The sequence below is a fragment of the Geotrypetes seraphini genome, chromosome 16, assembly GCF_902459505.1.
Source record: "Geotrypetes seraphini chromosome 16, aGeoSer1.1, whole genome shotgun sequence".
Classification (NCBI taxonomy): Eukaryota; Metazoa; Chordata; class Amphibia; order Gymnophiona; family Dermophiidae; genus Geotrypetes; species Geotrypetes seraphini.
The window spans coordinates 14,783,791-14,806,010 of NC_047099.1; the positions used below are offsets into that span (position 1 = coordinate 14,783,791).

At 41.9% G+C, this 22,220-nt stretch overlaps 1 protein-coding gene across 1 annotated transcript in view; it reads left to right on the top strand.

The window, feature by feature from the left end:
- The window catches only part of LOC117349716 (olfactory receptor 6-like), a 42,462-nt gene extending 30,205 nt beyond the window's left edge, over nucleotides 1-12,257 (top strand). The window contains exon 2 of the mRNA XM_033923308.1: nucleotides 11,318-12,257. Within this exon, the coding sequence (XP_033779199.1) occupies nucleotides 11,318-12,257 (940 nt within the window). The remainder of the gene's footprint in view (nucleotides 1-11,317) is intronic.
- Nucleotides 12,258-22,220: the final 9,963 nt, after the last annotated feature.

Sequence of the window (22,220 nt, forward strand, 5' to 3'; positions counted from 1 at the left end):
GCAGTGCGAAGAGGGTAGGCATCTGTTCTAATTTTGGGCCGAGCCAGAGTAGTTTTGTTTTAGACTCGTTCAGTTTCATTTGAACTGAGAGGGGCCAGGATTGGAGTTTTGATATTTTCAGAGAGGTTGGTAAGGTTTGAGTCTGTCTCAAGAAGGACAAGGATGTCATCAGCATATATATAGATTATTTCAAGGGGAGATAGATGGAAGAGTTTCAGGGAAGACATGTGCGGGACTCCACAAGTCGGTTTCCAAGGGGCGGATGTGGTGCCATTTGTGTTGACAGTGTAGGAGCGGGAACGTAAGAAGTTTGAAAAGAACTCCATTTTAAAATAGGACAGACTTATACAGATTCAAAACAAAGATAAATTCACATTCATTTCTTCATACAAATTCAAATTTGCATGTATCAATTTTATATCACAGGATTGTGACTGGAAAAAATGTTTCCACTGATATATATGAATTATTTCTGATAAATCAGAATCTACCCCAATGCTTCATGAAAATAGAATGATTTTAACATAGTTTTAAATGTTTTAATATTCCAGCCACAATTCCCATTGTAAATGATTCCATAATTTGGGGGCAATAAAATAAAAAAAGCTTTATTTCTAGTTGATTTCCATCTTGCCCTATTTGCTGGAGGAAAAACTGATCTATCATCATGGATTGATCTCAAAGTTCTGACCAGTGCATAAGGAATTGTCAAAGTATGTAAATAATTAGGTTCCTGAAGAAAATATTTTCTATGTATATGAATCAGAGCTTTAAGTTTGATTCTATAAAAGAACTGGCAGCCAATGAAATTGCAATTACCCTACCACCACCACCACTACCACTTTTACAAAACTGTAGTGTGTTTTTTAGCACTAGCCACAGCAGTAGCAGTTCTGAGCATCGGAGCTGTTACTGTCGCTGACAGCACTAAAAAGGGGGAGAAGGGGAGTGAACAGGGCTCGTAATCCCATTTGCCACCGGCGTCTCCCCTTTCCCGCTCCCCCCCCTACACTCCTGATCTCACGCTCGCTATCGCGTACCTACCCTACCTTCGGTCTTACCACTACCCCTGCTAAATCTCAGTTATAGTTTTCCCCTCGCCCCCCCCCCCCCTTCATTGCCTGTAATTTTTTGTTACAACTCTGTAATTTTGTCAGCTCTGTAATTTTGTTACAATTCTGTAAATTTGTAATTTTGTCAATATATTGTAAATCCGTGTATCTCCGCAGACCGTAATTAATGAATGTGAACCGCCTAGAACTTTTTGGGTATGGCGGTATACAAGAATAAAATTATTATTATTATTATTATTACTATGTTAAATTTATTTTTATAACCCAATAATTTAATAGCAGTATTTTGTATTATTTGTAATCTTTTAAAATTATTCTTTGAGAGACCCATATGATGTTACAATAATCTAATTTATAAATGACTAAATCATGAATAAGAGCTCACAATGTAATGTGATGAAACATCCTGTGGTAAACCACGTGTTAAAAATATGATTTTTTTTTTTTTTTTACCGAGGTGATATATCTGGGGTCCGAGTGTGGTTGTTTCTGTGATAATCAGTTAGCATATCTGTATTTTTGTTTGCCTACTGATTAGCATTTGAGCCCTTAGTAGGGTTACCAGATTTTCCTTCGGGAAAATCTGGACCCTTGGCTACGCTCCCTGGACCCCCCTCTGTCACACCCTGTTCCACCTCCAGTCCTGCCCCTAGATGGCATCCATGCATACCCAGATGCAATGCAATGACATCACGTGCACACACATGTGACGTCACCATATTACATCCGCGTATGCACGGATGCCCCTTCCCAACGTGATTTTGTTGGGAAGCTTTTCAAAATCCTGACAAGGTGCTGGGTTTTGAAAACCCGTTTGAAAATGGAGGACATGTCCAGGGAAATCCAGACATCTAGTAACCCTAGCCCTTAGGGGCTGATTCTATAAAAGGCACCCAAAGTTAGGTGCCTTTTAGGCTCCTAATTTAATTGACAAAATACCTTATTGCAGGGGTGCCCAAATGGTTGATTGCGATTGACCAATAGATTGCAAAGGCAACGCGAGTCGATTGCGTTGCCTTTGCAATCTTTTTCTTCCTGCCATCCCGAGCCAGGCCAGGCGCGTACAAGTGCCGGACCCACAAGACTTCACCTCCGACGTCAATTCTGATGTCGGAGAGGAAGTTCTAGGCTAGGCAATCACTGCCTGGCTGGCCTGGAACTTCCTCTCCAACATTAGAATTGACGTTGGAGGTGAAAGCTTGTGGGCCTGACGCTTGTACGTGCCAGGCATGACTCGGGGAAGCAGAGAGAAATCGGCATGGTGGCTTGTGGGGGGGTTAGGGAAAGAATCAGGGAAGTAGAGAAATCAGTGCGATGGCTTGGGGGGCAGGGGGAGAAAGAAAGACAGGCAGGCAGGAGGAGAGAGCAAGAAAGAGAGACAGAAAGGGAAGGGGGCAGAAAGAAATATTGGATTTACAGAAGAAGGAACCAGAGACTCATGAAATCACCAGACAAAAAGGGATGAAAAAGGATTTTATTTTCAATTTAGTGATCAAAATGTGTCTGTTTTGAGAATTGATATCTGCTGTCTATATTTTGCATTATGGCCCCCTTTTACTAAACCGCGATAGTAGTTTTTAGCACAGGAAGCCTATGAGCGTCAGGAGCTGCAAGGGGCATTCAGCTCAGCTCCCTGTGCTAAAAACCTCTATTGTGGTTTAGTAAAAGGGGAGGGGGTATATTTGTCTGTGTTTGTATAGTTGTTACTGAGGTGGCATTGCATATTTTAAAGTCTTGACCTCTGAAAAAAACCCTGAATACAAATGATAATTAATATTTTCTCTGCGTACAGTGTGCTTTGTGGTTTGTTTGTTTTTTATTTTATTGTTGGTAGATCATTTTGACTTGGTCATTTTAAAAGTATCTTGCAAGCCAAAAAAGTGTGGGCACCCCTGCCCTATTGCATGGCGCTTAGTAATGCCTAATGCCGGCATTTCTATGGGCAGAGTGTGATTTAGGCACCACTAAGCATGATTCTCCAAAAGCTTAGGTGTCTGAAATGAGGGCCTTTCAAACATTGGCATACATGTCAGGTGCCACTAGACACATTTCTGTAAAAGGCACCTAATTGTGAATGACATGCGTCCGATGCAATTTTTTTTGGCACCAGCCAATTTAGTAGCCGTTTATAGAATCAGCCCCTTACTGCCTTCAAAATAGGTGGCAGGAAGGGCTCACGCACTAATGGCAAGACGTATCCACCATTTTCAAAACGACAGGGCAGCAAATATATGTATGTGAGAGAATATGGCATATTAGCGGCTTTAGATTGGAGGATATTAGCATCTGAAGAAGCGTCTCTGAAATGGAGCGATTCCATCGAACTAAGCTAAGTTACCACCATTATTACAGCTAAAACTGTTTTGATTTTTCTTAAAATGCCACTATTGAAAAACATTTTACGATGCATTTTTACTGTTGGACAGCAAACATGTTATCTATATATATAAAATCGGAGGTATGTATGTGTGTATGTATGTGTGTGTGTATGTGCCGCGATCACGCAAAAACGGCTTGACCGATTTGAACAAAACTTGGTATGCTGATCCCTCACTACCTGGGATGATATGTTCTGGGGGTCTCGCGGCCCACCTGCACACGTGGGCGGAGCTACAAACAGAAAATCGGATTTCACCCATTCATGTCAATGGAAAAATAGTAAAAAGTTGCCATTCTCACAGTAATTCAAAAACGGCTTGACCGATTTGAACGAAACTTGGTATGCAGATCCCTCACTACCTGGGGTGATATGTTCTGGGGGTCTCGCAGCCCACCTGCACACGTGGGCGGAGCTACAAACAGAAAATCACATTTCACCCATTCATGTCAATGGAAAAAATGTAAACAGCTGCCATTCTCACTGTAATTCAAAAACGGCTTGACCAATTTGAACGAAACTTGGTATGCAGATCCCTCACTACCTGGGCTGATATGTTCTGGGGGTCTCACGGCCCACCAGCACACGTGGGCGGAGCTACAAACAGAAAATCGGATTTCACCCATTCATGTCAATGGAAAAAATGTAAAAAGCTGCCATTCTCACAGTAATTCCAACTATAAAACACTTTCTACGACACTATAACCACTAGGGACATCGTTTCTATTCTACCACGGACACCATACATATAGAGTTTGTATGTTCTAACTGTGTTGTAACTGTTTCCTTCATGCACCCCAGTTCATAATGTTATTACATTACATGAGTACTCACATATGCTGAACTAGGAACACAGGTTCCATTCTGAACCGGGAAAAAACTGCTTGGAGTTTCTTTTCAACCTGAGTTTCCACTTATTGAGATGTTTAAATCAATACTGAAACTTTTGGATGCCACTTATTCCAACAGATCTTCCTTTTCAGTTTAAGAGATTGCAAATTCCAGTGAGACTTGCATTCTCTATCATAATCAACAAATCACAGGGACAGACTATTACATACTGTGGAGTGGATTTAAGATCCCCCTGTTTTTCCCATGGACAACTCTATGTTGCTTGATCAAGGGTGGGTTCACCCAAGAATTTATATGTTCTTGCTCCTGGAGGTGAAACTAAAAATGTTGTTTATAATCAAGTTTTGTGTTAGTTGTATTGTATTCATTTTGTCAAATATTTCACATTATAATTTGAATATTGTACTTTTTATAAAGCTGTAAAAAAATAATTTCATTCACCACTATACAGTATCTTTATTTCAATCCATTTACTGTGTTATTGCTATCATTAAATACCCGTGCAACGCCGGGGCATCAGCTAGTAGTCTATAATGAAGCACTAGAAAACAGTAGCACTAATGAACATTAAATAGATAGACAGACAGACAGACAGATAGATAGATAGATAGATATTAAGAGAAAGGCTTTTTTTCTGATTAATGATGGAATGTTTAAACTGAAATGAAGAGTTGATATAAGACAACCCAGATTGAAAAGCACATCTGAAATCTTATCCTTTTGGCCATTAACACAGAAAATGGAAAATCGGCCATTTTCTGACTGAGCTGAACAAATGTATAATACAGCTTTGTAAAAGGACAGGGAATTATCCAATATTACCCTTATATGGAGAGCAATTTATAGATGATGCTTACTTCCCTTTATGGAATACCAGTGCAAATGTGTGTGGTTTCTTTTGTGAACCAATGTAACTCCAAAACTACACCATATGCTAGATAGAGAAGCTATCTGCAAATTTAACCATAACATTTATACTCTACATTTATACTCCAACCCTCTGTTTCCTGCCTGCTAGCCAGTTTTTGATCCATCGGTGGACATTCCCTTGCACCCCGTGGTTCCACAGCTTCTTAAGCAGCCGTTTGTGGGGTACCTTGTCGAAGGCTTTTTGGAAGTCAAGGTAAATGATGTCTATGGATTCCCCTTTATCCATCTGGCGGTTTATTCCCTCAAAGAAGTACAGTAAGTTTGTGAGGCACGACCTTCCCTTGCAGAAGCCTTGCTGGCTCGCCTTCAACTGTCCATTGCTTTCTATGTGTTCACAGATGCTGTCCTTAACCAGTGCTTCCATCATCTTTCCCGGAACCGAGGTCAAGCTCACCGGCCTGTAGTTTCCCAGGTCACCTCTTGAACCCTTCTTAAAGATGGGCATGACATTTGCTATTTTCCAGCCCTCCGGTTTCTCCCCAGTTTTTAAGGATAAGTTACATATTTGGCGAAGTGGTTCCGCTATTTCGTTCCTTAGTTCTTTGAGTACCCTTGGGTGAATGCCGTCCGGACCCGGTGATTTGTCACTCTTTAGTCTGTCAATCTGTCGGAGGACATCCTCTTGTCTTACCTCTAGTTGGACCAGCTTTTCACCCTGATCCCCACTTATGATCTCCTTGGGTTCTGGAATATTGGATGTGTCTTCTCTCGTGAAGACTGACAAGAAAAACTTATTTAACCTATCAGCGATCTCTTTTCCCTCCTTTACCACTCCCTTCTGGTCACCATCATCCAATGGTCCCACTTCTTCCCTGGCCGGTTGCTTCCCCTTTACATACCTGAAGAATGATTTGAAATTTGTTGCTTTCCCCCCCAGTCTCTCCTCATATTCTCTTTTTGCTTTCCTAACCACTCGATGACATTCCCTTTGGTGTCTTTTATGCTCCTTCTGGTTCTCCTCTGTTTGGTCCTTTTTCCATTTTCTGAACGATGCTTTCTTGTCACTTATCGCCTTTTTCACTGCATTTGTTATCCACACCGGGTTTTTTGCTCGATTTTTTTTGCACCCTTTCCTGAACATGGGGACGTATCGGTTCTGTGCCTCGTGTACCGTGACCTTGAATAGAGACCAGGCTTTTTCTACGGTCTCCATCATCCCTGAGTTGCCGCTGAGTTTCTTTCCCACCATTTTCCTCATGGCATCGTAATTCCCTTTTCTGAAATTGAGTGCTGTCGTTGTGGTTCTTATCACCTTTGATGCTCCATTTTCTAGCTTGCACTGAATCATGTTGTGATCGCTGTTTCCTAGCAATGCTAGCACCGCCACCTCCTTTGCGGGTCCCCCTAGCCCGTTGAGGATTAGGTCAAGAGTAGCATCTCCCTGTGTTGGTTCCGTGACCAGCTGTTCCATGAAACAGTCCCTCATAGCCTCCAGGAGTAAAGGGCCATTACTCAGACTGGCTATGGGTCACGAGCAGAGTTCCGCAGGGGTCGGTGCTGGGACCGCTCCTGTTCAATATATTCATTAACGACCTGGAGGTGGGAACAAAATGTGAGGTTATAAAATTTGCGGATGACACCAAACTCTGCAGCAGGATTGGAAACTTGGAAGACTGCGAGGACCTGCAAAGAGACCTAACGATACTGGAGGAGTGGGCAATAAAGTGGCAGATGAGCTTTAACATAGAGAAATGTAGGTCATGCATGTAGGGAAAAATAACCCAATGTTCAGCTACAAAATGGGGGGATCACTGCTAGGGATAAGTAACCTTGAAAGAGACCTGGGGGTGATGGTAGACAAAACAATGAAGGCTTCAGCACAATGCGTGACGGCCACAAGGAAAGCAAATAAAATGTTGGGCATCATTAAGAAGGGTATCACGGCCAGGACAAAGGAAGTCATCATGCCGCTGTATCGTGCAATGGTGCGCCCGCATCTGGAGTAGTGTGTCCAGTACTGGTCGCCGTACCTTAAGAAGGACATGTCAGTACTTGAAGGAGTCCAAAGAAGAACGACTAAACTGATAAGGGTTATGGAAAACTTCTCATATGCTGACAGGTTGAAAAAGCTGAGGCTGTTCTCCCTGGAAAAGCGGAGACTTAGAGGAGACATGATAGAAACCTTCAAAATCCTGAAGGGCATTGAAAAGGTAGACAGGGACAGATTCTTCACAATGTGGGGAACCACAAGTACAAGGGGGCACTTGGAGAAATTAAAGGGTGACAGGTTTAGAACAAACGTTAGGAAGTTCTTTTTTACCCAGAGGGTGGTGGACACATGGAATGCGCTTCTGGAGGCCATGATAAGCCAGAGGACGCTACAGAGATTCAAGGCAGGTTTGGATAGGTTCCTAGAGGATAAGGGGATTGAGGGGTACAGATAGGAGCTGAGGTAGGTTATAGAAATAGTCAGGGACCACTGCACAGGTGATAGGCCTGATGGGCCGCCGCGGGAGCGGACCACTGGGCAAGATTGACCACTGGTCTGACCCAGCGGAGGCAACTTCTTTTATGTCATAATCCCTGGAACTGATCCTTCAGGCACATCAGGGCTAGTATAACTTTATAACGTATCCAAGTTAAACCCATCTTCCAAAATTTGAAAAACTGTCCATCAGATTCTATTTCAAAATTCAAATTCATATCAACTACTGTAATAGCCAGTCTTGTGGAAGATATCCTGCGGCTAGAGAAAGCTTGGACAGCAACTTCAGCATTTGGAGCCTAGGACAATGCCAGGTGGACTTTGCAGTCTGTTTTCCAGGCATATCAAAGAAGAGACACGTTAATGTAATCATGAATTTTTGATGGGTATGATAGGAAGACTGCATGGACCATTATTTACTATGTTACTATGATAAAAAAAAAATCATTCAAGATTGGACATATGGGAGCTGTTTCTTCTTAAATCTACATTCATGACCATGTAAACATTATTTTCCCCCTAAAATGTCCGCAGTTTCTGGGGAACTGTAAATCTAGAAGCTGTAACAGAACAAACTGAGAAGCTCAAGTGCAACAAACTACCAGGACAGGACAGCATCCACTCCTGACTCAAAAATGTGACTAGTAATGTGTAACCAATGTAGTGTCAATGTTGTAAAAGGGCTCCTGGGGTAATACTGGTAATTATAGACCTCTGATCCTGATGACAGTGCCATACAAAATGATTGAAGCTATACTACAACAAATTATACATGGAGCCACTGAAAAGTTCTCAGCCCAATCATCAAAGTTGGGGCAGTCTTCATCGAGGGCTATACATGTGAGTCCAACGATTTTCCAATTTTTTCATTCTGTATTTTTCTGTGGAAAATCAGTGGACTAAGGGGCTCATAATCAAAATATAAACACGTCTAAAAACCCAGCCAAATTGGCACTTGGTCATCCTAAAAGACAGGTCATCCAAGTGCCGATAATTTGAAATGGCTTTTTGGATGTATCCAGGGACATTTTAGGCCTCTGAATCCCACTGTGCCCAGAGCTGAAAGGAGCATTTCTGGAGGAGTGGTTAGGGTGGGATGTGAGCAGGATGTGGGCTGACCTAGACTTAGTTGTCCTGCAGGGATAATCAAATGTTTGATGAGGGGAGATATGAAGGAAAATATGATAGAGAATTTAAATACCTACGTAATATAAATGTGCATGAGTCGAGTCTCTTTCATTTGAAAGGAAACTCTGCAATCAGAGGGCATAGAATGAAGTTAAGAGGTTATAGGCTCCGGAGTAATCTGAGGAAATACTTTTAAACAGAAAGGATAGTAGATGTGTGGAACAGTCTCCCGGAAGAGATGGTAGAAACAGAGACGCTGTCTGAATTCAAGAGGGCCTGGGATAGGAACGTGGGATCTCTCAGAGAGAAAAAGAGATAATGGTTACTGCGGATGGGCAGATAAGATGGGCCATTTGGCCTTTATCTGCCGTCATGTTTCTATGTTTCTATTTCCTAGGTGAAACTTATACATTATGAGTTAGACGATGTAAAAGCAGGTATAAGTGCCAAAAAGGTATCCAAAGTGATAAGATAACTATTGCAGAGACAAAGTAAAGACCCCCTAAATTTCCCCTCATGTTCACTGACCCCTTTGCACCCCCTCAAAGGTCAGAATAAAAACATACATACGTGCCTCTGGAACATCAGCACCTGCTACAGGAAAGCCTAGTAGAGCTGCACAGAGGTGGCTTAAGTAGTCTTGAGGGGGAAGGGGCTTCTGAAGCTTAGAGAGCAGGTCCCAGGCCCATAAGCCACTCTAACCACTACATTAATGGTGGAAAATGTGAGTCCACTGAAGAGTCGCTGCTTAGCCCTTCACTGTTTCTCCTGGCTAAGGGAATGACCGAGACAAGACGTGCAATGTATTTCCAAATCAGACAATACTTTTATTTGTAAGCAGAATATATAAAATATAAGCGGAAGCATACCAATAATAAGGTTGTATTATCAACCTGGAAATGCAATGGAGAGAACAGACAGACAGAAGCCGACAGAGTCTGGCTGTATGGATTTATCTTTGTCTAAAACAGGAAGAAGTGGCCATTATATAGGCTTTATTTTGGTCTACAACCATACATCCTGTACCAGCCCAGGACTATTTCAATTGGTACAAAAATTCTCCTATACTGTCCTTTCCATATTGCCCCCTTGTTCCTGTGCCCATATTTGGAGAGTTTACTGTTCTTTTATGGGTTTTCTGTGGTCAGGTCCTTTGTCCAGATGCGTCCTGACGGTTGCTGATATTTGCTGACCCAGTGGTTGCTGGTGGTCACAAAGTTGCTGCTGATGGCAGTTGGTAGCACTTGTTTATGTGCTAACACACATCACCTGATATTTTTTTTCTGCAAGTTTGTGCTCCTTCTTAAGAAACAAAACTTATCTGACCACAAGTTCATCCTTGGGTTAAGTACAGTAGAAATACTCATCGGAAAGTGTCTTATAACTTGCATTTGTAGATAGTGACAACACTTCATGGGGTTCACTGGTCTGGCACCTCTATTCACCACCAAATAAACACCAAAGCCTACTGTATTGCCGTATAGGTGCCACCTGCAGCCATAAGGGCTATTGGGGTTGTAGACAGGTGGGTATAGTGGGTTTTGGTGAGATATTTATAGTGGGTTCTGGTGAGATATTTATCTGGCACCTGTTTTGTGAAGTTCACAGCAGTTCCCTATAAAGTGCTCCTCTGCTCTGTTACCATGTATGGGTAGCCAGTACATCACAATGCTGGCCCATCTCATGTCCAAAAGGTCTTGTTCTGGGAGTTTGGGACTTGGACAATTTTTTGGTCGAGAATGTGTTATAAAGATAGACATAGTGGTCGGTCTGGATGATCAAATGCCTGGATGTACAGAGAGATGATTTCCGGAAAAAAAAAAAATTAGATGTACTTTTCGAGAATGGACATTTTCCCACTACCGTCTTTATGCGAGTAGTGCCCTACATCCAAATCAGACTTAGATGTATGTTTTGATTATGCCCCTCTAAGTGTATAGCCCTCTGTGTAGACTGCCCCAGCTTTATTGGTTGGGCTGAGGACTTTCCAGCATCCCTCGTATGACCACATAGAAAGACACAGCTTAATATGAATGAGTCAGCATGCCTTAACAATTTATTCAACTTTTGAAGGTAATGTATAATGATGAGTCAATTAAAATATTGTATTTGTTGTTTCAAATATTGGGGAAGGCCAGGGATGGAGTTGAGGTGGAACAAAAAAGCTGTCCTAAGTTAACTGGGCATCTATTTGGGTAACTCCTGCCATGCCACTGAGTACACAGATATTCAGTTCCTGTGCATCAGCTCCAGGGAGCCAATATTGAACACCCTGAACTAATTTAGCAGAAGAAAGCCAGCATTTGTAGAAATACCGACTCTGCCACCTGAATATCACTACCAAAGAATTCAATTACACGAACATGAATAAACTTCTTGTTATATAACAGCTGAAAATAAATGCCAGGAATCATGAGGGAAACTGGAAAGGAAGTGATATAAAATTTTAAGTGATCTAAATGTTGTTGTTGTTTTTTAATTGAGTGTTAATAATATTGTTCTTTCTCTTAATATTGATCTTTCTGTTTATAGGTTGAACATTGGAAGGATGCATGGAGGAAACCAAACAGAAGTGAAAGACTTTATTCTTCATGGACTATCTATAAATGAAGGAGCAGACATTATTCTATTTCTGATCTTCTTAGGCATTTATACTCTCACATTGGTTGGAAATATAATGATCATCATGTTGGTGTGGTACAACCCTACTCTTCATAAGCCCATGTACATCTTTCTTGGAAACTTGTCTTTTGTCGAAATCTGGTACACATCTAGCACTATACCGAAAATGCTATATGGCTTTCTGTCCACAGTTAACTATATTTCCTTCATTGGCTGCTTCCTACAGTATTTTTTTTTCTTCTCCTTAGGTACAACTGAGTGTTTTCTTCTCACTGTCATGGGCTATGATCGATATTTAGCCATCTGCCAACCGCTCCGCTACAATGTGTTGATGAGCAGCAGGATATGTTCTAGCCTTGCAGCTTCATGCTGGATCTCTGGGTTCCTCTGGTCTATGGTACCCATAAGTTTAATATCCCAGCTTCCCTTCTGTGGAGACAATGAGATTGATCACTTCCTGTGTGATACAGGACCCTTGCTGGAACTCGCATGTGTGAGAGATTTTGCAACTGAAATGACCAGTTCTCTATCCATTTCACTAGCGCTACTTGCTACCTTTTCCTTCACCTGTATCTCTTATGCTTTCATTATACAAACCATAATAAGAATTCCTTCCTCATCTGGCCGTCGCAAAGCCTTTTCCACTTGTGCCTCACATCTCACTGTGGTCACAATGTTCTTTGGTTGTGCTATGTACATGTATATAAGACCCTTGGGGAACCATCCATTCTATGTGGATAAGATGGTGGCTGTACTCTATACTATTGTGACTCCTTTAATGAATCCCATAGTCTACAGCATGCGGAATAAGGAGTTTATACAGGCAGTTAAAAAGGTCATAAAATGTTAACAATGTAATGAAAATATAAGAATGCTCAAGGCCTGATTCTATAAAGAGCACCTAAAATTTAAATGCTAACTAGAGTGGTGCAAAGCGTGATTCTATAAAAGTTAGGCATACTTTACAGAATCATTCTTAGTACCACCAATGACACATAATTCACAAAGAGGCTCCTAACTAAAAAAAATGCACATTTATTTATTCAATTTTCTATGCTGCTCTCCCAGGGGAGCTCAGAATGGTTTACTCAAGCATTTTTCCCTGTCTGTCCTGCCAGGCTCTCAATCTCTCTAATGTACCTGAGGTAATGGGGGGATTAAGTGACTTGCCCATGATCACATGCAACAGTGTGGATTTGAACTCACAACCTTAGGGTACTGAGATTGTAGCTTTAACCACCTCACCACACTCTCTCCCTCCATATGATCTGCCCTTAACCACATCCACTTTTAGATTGGTGCATTGGACTAGATGGTTACTTTTATAGAATTGTTTTTCAAGTTAGGTGCCTAATTTTCAATTAAGTCAAATTAAAGACAATTATGAGATGTTAAATGCCAATTATTGGCCTATTAATCAATAAAGTTAGGCACCTGTATCGACTAGATGTGCCAATGTACGCACCTAACTTTAGGCAGACTAATAGAATTTGCCAGTGACTGTTTATTGTGCAACTATCCATTCTATGTACCATACAGTTTTTTTATATAATGCATTTTTCAACAAGGAATCATTGAAACATACATTAAGATTTGGGATCAGCTATTACATTAACAATTTGATTTTTTTTTAATCTTTATTCATTTTTTAAACTTTCAATAAGTGTAATACAAGATACAATCATTTTTACTTTAACATCACTTAATATACCATCAAAGTATAACGCACATCAAATATCCCCCCTCCCTTATACCCAACAATTGTTCTTAAGCATAAGAAATCATAAAATATTCCCTCCCCCTTCCCCAACCTGGACATGCATGAACAAAAGGGAAAATAATATTCATTCTGTACAGTATTTTGTTAATGGCTCCCACATATCCCTAAATTTCTTAAAATGCCCCTGCTGTATGGCTATTACCCATTCCATTTAAAAGATTTGGCATAACAATTAGATTCTAGAGAGCATATTGAATAGTGATTAGTCATTATAAGAAGAAAAGATAAATCTTTAGCATGCTCCTGAAGCTGTAATAGGAGGGGACCTGATGAAAATATAGGGATAAGCTATTCCAGACTTTGGGGCCCAGGGATTCAAAGGTAGTCTCAAATAGTTTTTGCACTCAATATGATGAGGGCAATGGGACGTCATCTCAAACTGTTCAAAGTTGTGAAAATGCATGCAGATTGTGAAAAATCGCAGGCAGATCTTAGGAAATTGGAAGACTGGGCGCCCAGGTGGTAGAGTGTGGCGCAGTGGTTAAAGCTACAGCCTCAGCACCCTGAGGTTCTGGGTTCAAATCCACGCTGCTCCTTGTGATCCTGGGCAAGTCACTTAATCCCCCCATAGCCCCAGTACATTGCGAGCCCACTGGGACAGAGGGAAAAATGCTTGAGTACCTGAATAAATTCATGTAAACCGTTCTGAGCTCCCCTGGGAGAACGGTATAGAAAAATAAATAAAATTTAATGTGGGCAAATACAAAATGATACACATTGGGAAGAATAACCTAAATCATAGTTCCCAGATGCTAGGGTCCACCTTGGGGGGCTTAGAGCCCAAGAAAAAGAACTGGGTGTCATTATATACAATATGTTGAAACCTTCTACCCAATGTACAGCAGCAGCCATAAAAGCAAACAAGATGCTGGGAATTATTAGAAAAGGGATGGTTAACAAGATAATTTAAAGGGAGAAGGGAGTTCCAACTTTGTCTGCAGTAAAAAAACCAACCAGGAACAAACAAACCAAAACTGCAGATATGTACAACGGTGTAGGCAAAATTTATTGTGACAACCAAATTATATCTAAAAACCTTTTTACCAACAGGGGACCCAACACGGTCCGTGTTTCGGACAACCTTCATCAGGGGTCCTATTAAGTACAAATGTAACACAAAATACAATATTAAAAACTTTTCATCTTTGTTTTTTTATTTGCAATCTCACCATTAACCTTTTATTATTATTCTTAATATTGTTTTATATGTTTTTAATATTGTATTTTGTGTTACATTTGTACTTAATAGGACCCCTGATGAAGGTTGTCTGAAACACGGACCGTGTTGGGTCCCCTGTTTGGTAAAAAGGTTTTTAGATATAATTTGGTTGTCACAATAAATTTTGCCTACACCGTTGTACATATCTGCAGTTTTGGTTTGTTTGTAACAAGATAAATTAGTCAGACCAATGAAGAGGTGCTGAAAAGGTCTCAGTCCAGCCAAGAAGGGAATGATGTGGAGCTATTAAACTTACACGTTATTCCACATATTCACCCCTATGTTCAACATACTTGGCACATTGTGTCTGAAGTTTCTGTAACCCTTCCCAAAAATACTCTGATGTCACTGAAATAATGCTGCACTGCTGCAATCACCTCCAAATCACTTGAAAATTGTTGCACTTTCAAACTCTTTTTTAAGGTTTGCAAACAGAAAATAGTTAGATGGATCAATATCTGATGAGTAGGGTAGATGGTCTAGGCACTGAAACCCCAGCTCCATCAAAACATCAATTGTTTTGTCAGCCCTGTGAGTAGGCGCATTGCCTTGCAAAATGAGAATTCCTTTTCACTGCTTCCCTCTCCTTGTTTCTTTCAATGCCTCCTTTAATCGGCACTGCTAGTTATGGTAGCATCATGTCCTCCCCAGCAAGCTCAGAACAAGTTACAAGGTTGACATACATAATGTGTAGACAAACAAATTGAGAATTTACATGTGTACAGTACAGTAGTTTTAGGTCATCTTTGTTTGACATATATAGAGAGTCAAAGTTAGCATGCAGTCTGATCATTTTTAAGTTAAGATATAGTTGTTCTCTTCCGTTAACTTATATAGAAGGTATTTATGGGAAGAGGTAGGCTTTTATTGCTCTCCTAAAGTTCAGGAGTCCATTAAGGGATCTGATGGGGGTGGGGGGACAGTTGGTTCCAATAGCTAGATATGACGTGGGAGTAGGAATGGCACCTGGCAGTCTGGAGTTGGAGGGCACACCCTGGAATGGAATTCTTCTCTTATAAGGAAAGACTAGAAAGGTTAGGGCTCTTCAGCTTGGAAAAGAAATGGCTGAGGGGAGATATGATTGAAGTTTACTAAATCTTGAGTGGTATAGAAAGGGTACAAGTGGATCAATTTTTTACTGCATCAAGATTTGCAAAGACTAGGGGACACTCAATGAAGTTACAGAGTAATACTTTTAAAATCAATAGGGGGACATATTTTTTCACTCAGAGAATAGTTAAGCTCTGGAATAAAGAATGACACTGTGACAAAATTCATCATCGTTCCTGTCCCCACGGATAACCGCGGGAAACCATCTTCATGTCATTCTTTAAGGAGAGAGGGAAGAATCAGAGTATAATTGGGCACAACCACTGACCCGCAAGCTTTGCTTTGAAGAATGCTGGTGTAGAAGGACCGAGGTTGAAATAGACACTAAAAAATGACATGGGATTATTTCCCGTGGTTATCCACGGGGACGGGAACGGTGATGAATTTTGTCACTGTGTCATTCTCTACTCTGGAACACTTTGCCAGAAGATGTGGTAAGAGCAGTTAAAAAAGGTTTGGACAATTTTCTGTTGTTGAGACAGACATGGGATGGTAGTATGGAATGCTGCTACTATTTGGGTTTTTGCCAAGTTCTTGTGATTTGGATTGACCTCCACGAGGATGGGATACTGGGCTAGATGGACCATTGGTCTGACCCAGTAAGGTTATTCTTATGTTCTTATGATCTGTTTGAGGCATATGGAGGAAGTGCTGGAATATGCGGGGTGTCCATCCACAACTAAAGGTTACTCTAGAACAGTGGTTCTTAAATCTGTCCTGGGGGACTCCTAGCTGGTCAGGTTTTTAAAATATCCCTAATAAATATGCATGAAGCAGATTTGCATGCCTGTCACCCCTATTATATGCAAATCTACCTCATCTGCATTCATTAGGAATATCTTGAAAACCCAACTGGACAGGTTTAGAAACCACTGCTCTAGAATACAAAAAATGTAGATGGCATCTTGAAAAAGAAAGGTTATAAGAGAAGACTGGAAGTTAGAACAGATCTTTCTAGAAGAAGAGGCAAAGAATTCTCGAGAGTTGGACTAATAACATTCTATAATAATCTCAGTACTCCCTGTATTTTCTGAATAATCCCAGATCATACAACATTACTTGCTCTTAAAAGTTTTATGACATTCTATTCAAAACTTAAAATATACATGAGTTATATAATGGCTACAAAAGGAAAAAAAAACCATACATGTAATAATCAGACTGACTGATAGACAGTAGACCCCATTACTGCTGAGATACACAACAGCCATATACTAAAGCCTATTTAATTGAAAATAAATTGTAATCAATTGAAGGACCTCTGTTTTATAGCTTATTACTGTAGTTACTTTCTGTTATGTTTCTCTTCATTATGTCTCTTGTTTGGAGGAGATTAAAAATGTTTTTTCCATTGCAGTGCATTTCATTCATTAGGTTTAAGCAGTGTAAACATGTTTAAAATAAATACAAATAAAATAAATGTGTATTAACAATTTTAATGCATGATAAATTTTTCTAGCACAAATGAAACCATAATATAACACAAATTAGCATCACTGCTCCCTCTGAGTTGCAGTCCTCCATCTATAGGCCTGCCAGTGGGGGGGCACTATTTCACTATTATATTTTTCAAATCACAAGCAAGCTCTGCAGGATGCTAGGGAACATGCATCTCCCTAGTGATCGAAAACACAATATTGAAACACCTCCCCCCTTCCATCCCCATCCCCTGATCAGCTGAGAGAGAACAGTGATTACCAGTCTTATTTTAGAAACTCTTTTCTTGATTTACATATATTTTAGAAATTCTTTTCTTGATTTACATATATATGAATTTAGAAAGCCAATATTTACACGTGTAATTCTGGACAATATGCAATTTACAAGAGTACATGTATAACACCCCCTTTAGGTCTGCTCTGATTCCGGAGCCCAACCTGGCTGGAGTCCCCCAAAGCCAGTCTCCATTGGTCCCTCAGTTGATCACCACTCGGTGCCTCCACCTGCAGAAAAGAAGTGTTAGTAGGTGGGTTCACCCTCTTCTCGCCCCCACCCCCCACCCCCACCCACACACATAGGAAAAAGCCAAAAAGTACTTCCAACTTCCAAGGTTGGTTAATAAAGTATGGATACTTTTATTTACACTATGTATATAGGCCTAATCATGAACAACTTTCAGTTGTTTGGATATACAGTACATACAGTGAAGTTAATAGTGTGATCCAAAAACAATTTTTTGAATCCTGACACCAGTAACCACTTGTCAAGGGGCGCTTGGGCTAGGCCGGTGTGACCTACCTGGGGCCATGTGCCACAAGGAATAGAGTTGTTGGTGACCCGGATCCTGCCAGTGGCTCCCAGGCCCACTGGTGTACTCCCGCTAAGCTTTTCACTTGGTGCCAAAAGGAACCAAACCACACAGTTTCAAAAGCAAAGCCAATGTTTCCTTTAATTGGAAATAATAATTCAATTCACAGTCATGTCAGATGGCATAATCGAGCAAATATAACAAAACAGTTGGAGTGCCTCCGGGCTAAGCAAATTTATAAACAGGACCCAGCATTCAAGCTTTGGCACTTCTTATAAACTTACCAAATCAGTAAAACGGAAAAATAAAAATCCCTCACATTCAAAACCAGGGTTTTTCCCTGTGCAGTGCTGAGGGAGCAGCCCCGCCCTAGACCTGTGGGTCAGGCTGTTTCCCAGCAAGAAACGTAATGTGGAATAAAGAAAATTTTCCTCCAATCCTGGAGGTCTTTTGGCTACAATGTTTTATGAACAGACCAGATGGACTCCATCTGACCAGTAGGGGTAAGAACGTCTTCGGACACCGACTAGCCCGCCTGCTTCACAGGGCTTTAAACTAGGTAAGTCGGGGGAGGGTACCCATTCACATATTAGTGCAGAAAGGAATTATCCTGATGAGGTGAGTCGAAACTCTGCTTCCATGTCCATGGTAAGTACCCATATTGCAAACAGTTCTTTGGGAGTCACACCGACTCGGGTAGGATACGCCTCACAGGGACTTAGCAAACACAAGATATGGAGGGCCATGTATGTCAATGCACACAGTTTAGGTAACAAAATTCTAGAATTGGAGGCTGAAATAAGGAATGCCGACCTAGATGTGGTGGCAATATCTGAAACTTGGTTCACGGACTCACATGGGTGGGATATGGCTATACCGGGCTACAATCTACTTCGTCAGGACAGAGAGGGCAGGTTAGGAGGGGGGGTAGCTCTATACATTAAAGAGGACATCATAACCACCAGGATCACAGATGTCAAGTACACCGGGGAGTCCCTCTGGGTAAACCTGGCAAGAGGCAGAGAAAAATGCCTGTATCTAGGTGTGGTAAACAGACCCCCAAGACAACTGGAAGACATGGACGCAGAATTAATTGAAGACATAGAGAATATCACTCTACGAGGAGAAGCTGTACTGCTAGGGGACTTCAATATGCCTGATGCAGACTGGAACTCATTTTCAGCGACAACCAGCGGTAGCAGGAGGCTCTTAACCTCCATAAAGGGAGCACGCCTCAAACAAATGGTAACGGAGCCCACTAGGGCCCAGGCGATCCTCGACCTGGTACTCACCAACGGGGAAAGCGTCTCAGAGGTCTCAGTAGGAGATACGCTAGCCTCCAGCAACCACAACATAGTATGGTTCAACCTTAGGAAAGGCTTCCCTAGATCAAACACGAAAACAAAGGTACTCAATTTCCGGTGCACAGACTTCGCACGCATGGGAGATTTCGTCCATCAGACGCTGCAGGACCAAGCGGAGACCGATGATGTAGAAGCTAAGTGGTTAACACTGAAATCAACTATACATGAAGCAACTAGCTGCTTCATAAAATCAGTAAATAAACGACAAAGAAACAATAAACCCCAATGGTTCACCGCGGAGATCTCGCACCTCATTAAGGAGAAGAAAAAAGCGTTTCTCTCCTACAAGCGCATGGAGAAAAGAGAGGCAAAAGTCGAATATAGGACCAGATCTACAGCGGTCAAAATGGCAGTTAGGGAGGCAAAACTTCGAGTGGAAGAAATTCTGGCAAAAAACATTAAAAAGGGGGACAAATCCTTCTTCAAGTATATTAGTGACAGAAAAAGGAACACAGGCGGGATAGTACGCCTTAGAAGACCAGACAGAAGTTATGTGGAAGCAGATTCCGATAAAGCCGAACTACTGAATGAATACTTCTGCTCAGTCTTCACCTGTGAGGCACCGGGACATGGTCCGCAGTTGAAGGCAACACAAAGCACAGAAGACCCGTTTCAGAATTTTGAGTTCACACCAGGTGAAGTTTACAGTGAACTGGCAAGACTCAAGGTGAACAAAGCCATGGGACCAGACAATTTGCACCCAAGAGTGCTCAGAGAATTGAGCGATGTCCTGGCGAAACCGTTGGCTGAGCTATTCAATCTCTCCCTAAGTAAGGGGAAAGTTCCCCTGGACTGGAAATTAGCTAATGTAGTTCCTCTGCATAAAAAGGGTTGCAGGGCAGAGGCTGCGAATTATAGACCGGTGAGTCTCACATCAATAGTGTGCAAACTCATGGAAACACTAATTAAAAGCAAATTGGACACGATCTTGAATGAAGGGAATCTTCGGGATCCCAGTCAGCATGGATTCACCAAGGGTAGGTCCTGCCAATCCAATCTCATCAGCTTCTTTGACTGGGTAACAAGAAAGTTGGACTTGGGAGAGTCTTTGGACGTCGTGTACCTGGACTTCAGTAAAGCTTTTGACAGTGTCCCACACCGCAGGCTGCTAAGCAAGATGGAATCGATGGGGTTAGGAGAGACACTAACTGCATGGGTCAATGATTGGCTGAGTGGCAGACTTCAGAGGGTGGTGGTTAATGGTACCCTCTCTAAAACATCGGAGGTGACCAGTGGAGTGCCGCAGGGCTCGGTCCTGGGTCCACTCCTTTTCAACATATTCATAGGGGATCTGACTCAAGGGCTTCAAGGTAAAATAACACTATTCGCCGATGATGCCAAACCATGTAATATAGTAAGTGAATGCAGTTTACAGAATTATATGGCGCAGGACCTGCTTACATTGGAAAGTTGGTCCTCAACCTGGCAGCTAGGCTTCAATGCTAAGAAATGTAAGGTCATGCACCTCGGAAGTGGAAATCCATGCAAGACATACTTCTTGAACGGAGAAACTTTAACTAGGACTTCAGTAGAACGAGATTTAGGAGTAATCATCAGTGCAGACATGAAAACTGCCAATCAAGTGGAGAAGGCTTCATCTAAGGCAAGGCAGATATTGGGTTGTATCAATAGAAGTTTCGTCAGCCAAAAGCCTGAAGTCATAATGCCATTGTACAGGGCCATGGTGAGACCTCATCTGGAGTACTGTGTGCAATTCTGGAGGCCACATTACAGTAAAGATGTGCGCAGAATTGAATCGGTTCAACGGACGGCCACCAGGATGATCTCGGGGCTCAAGGGTCTCTCGTACGAAGAGAGACTGAACAAATTGCAGCTCTACACTCTTGAGGAACGTAGGGAGAGGGGAGACATGATCGAAACATTTAAGTACCTCACGGGACGTGTCGAAGTGGAAGATGATATTTTCTTTCTCAAGGGACCCTCGGCCACAAGAGGGCACCTTCTCAAACTCAGGGGCGGAAAATTTCATGGCGACACCAGAAAGTATTTCTTCACAGAGAGAGTGGTTGATCATTAGAACAAGCTTCCAGTGCAGGTGATCGAGGCAGACAGCGTGTCAGACTTTAAGAATAAATGGGATACCCATGTGGTATCCCTACGAGGGTCAAGATAAGGAAATTGGGTCATTAGGGCATAGACAGGGGGTGGGTAAGCAGAGTGGGCAGACTTGATGGGCTGTAGCCCTTTTCTGCCATCATCTTCTATGTTTCTATGACCAGCAAAATAAGCAGCCTTGAAGAAAACCAGTTATTGTTTAAATCTTACCCAAAAGAAAAACCAGCATAATTCTCACAGTCTTTTTACTTTGGAAAGTCCAGTTCAGGTTTTGTAACCACTTCCCTGGGTCACACCAGTTCCAAGCAGAAAACATAAAAAGGCAAAAATAAATTTCTCAATACTTCCAGTCCTCGCCCTCATAAACACAAGCGAGAAAAAACATTCAAAAACTCCTCTTAATGTCTCACAGAACGCATGGAGCTTCTGGCTTAACTTATACTGTTCATCTGGGTCCGTTTCAAATGGTATTCCTCATATGTCCTGGGCTCAGGTTTCAGCCCAGAGAGAATTACACATGGTCAGCAAGCAGAGCAGCAAACTAGTGCTGCCCGATTCAGAGAAAAATATTTTGATTTGATTCGATTCGATTCACCCTGTTGACTCGATTTTTCGATTCGATTCGATCCATTGTTAATGAAAGAGCTTTTTAAATTTAAACATTTTATTTAGCCAAGGCTAAGCTTCCATCTCCAGCCACCCAGATTCACCAGCCCCCCTTCCGATTCCCAGCTTCCATCCCCAGCCCCCAAGACTCACCAGTCCCCTACCGATTCCCAGCTTCCATCCCCAGCCCCCAATACTCACCAGCCCCCCTGCCGATTCCCAGCTTCCATCCCCAGCTAAGACTCACCAGCCCCCTGCCGATTTCAGCTTCCATCCCCAGCCCCCTGCCAATTTCAGCATCTATCCCCAGCCCCCTGCCGATTTCAGCTTCCATCCCCAGCCCCAAAGAATCACCAGCCCCCTGCTGATTCTCAGCTTCCATCCCCAGCCCCCCTGCCGATTTCAACTTC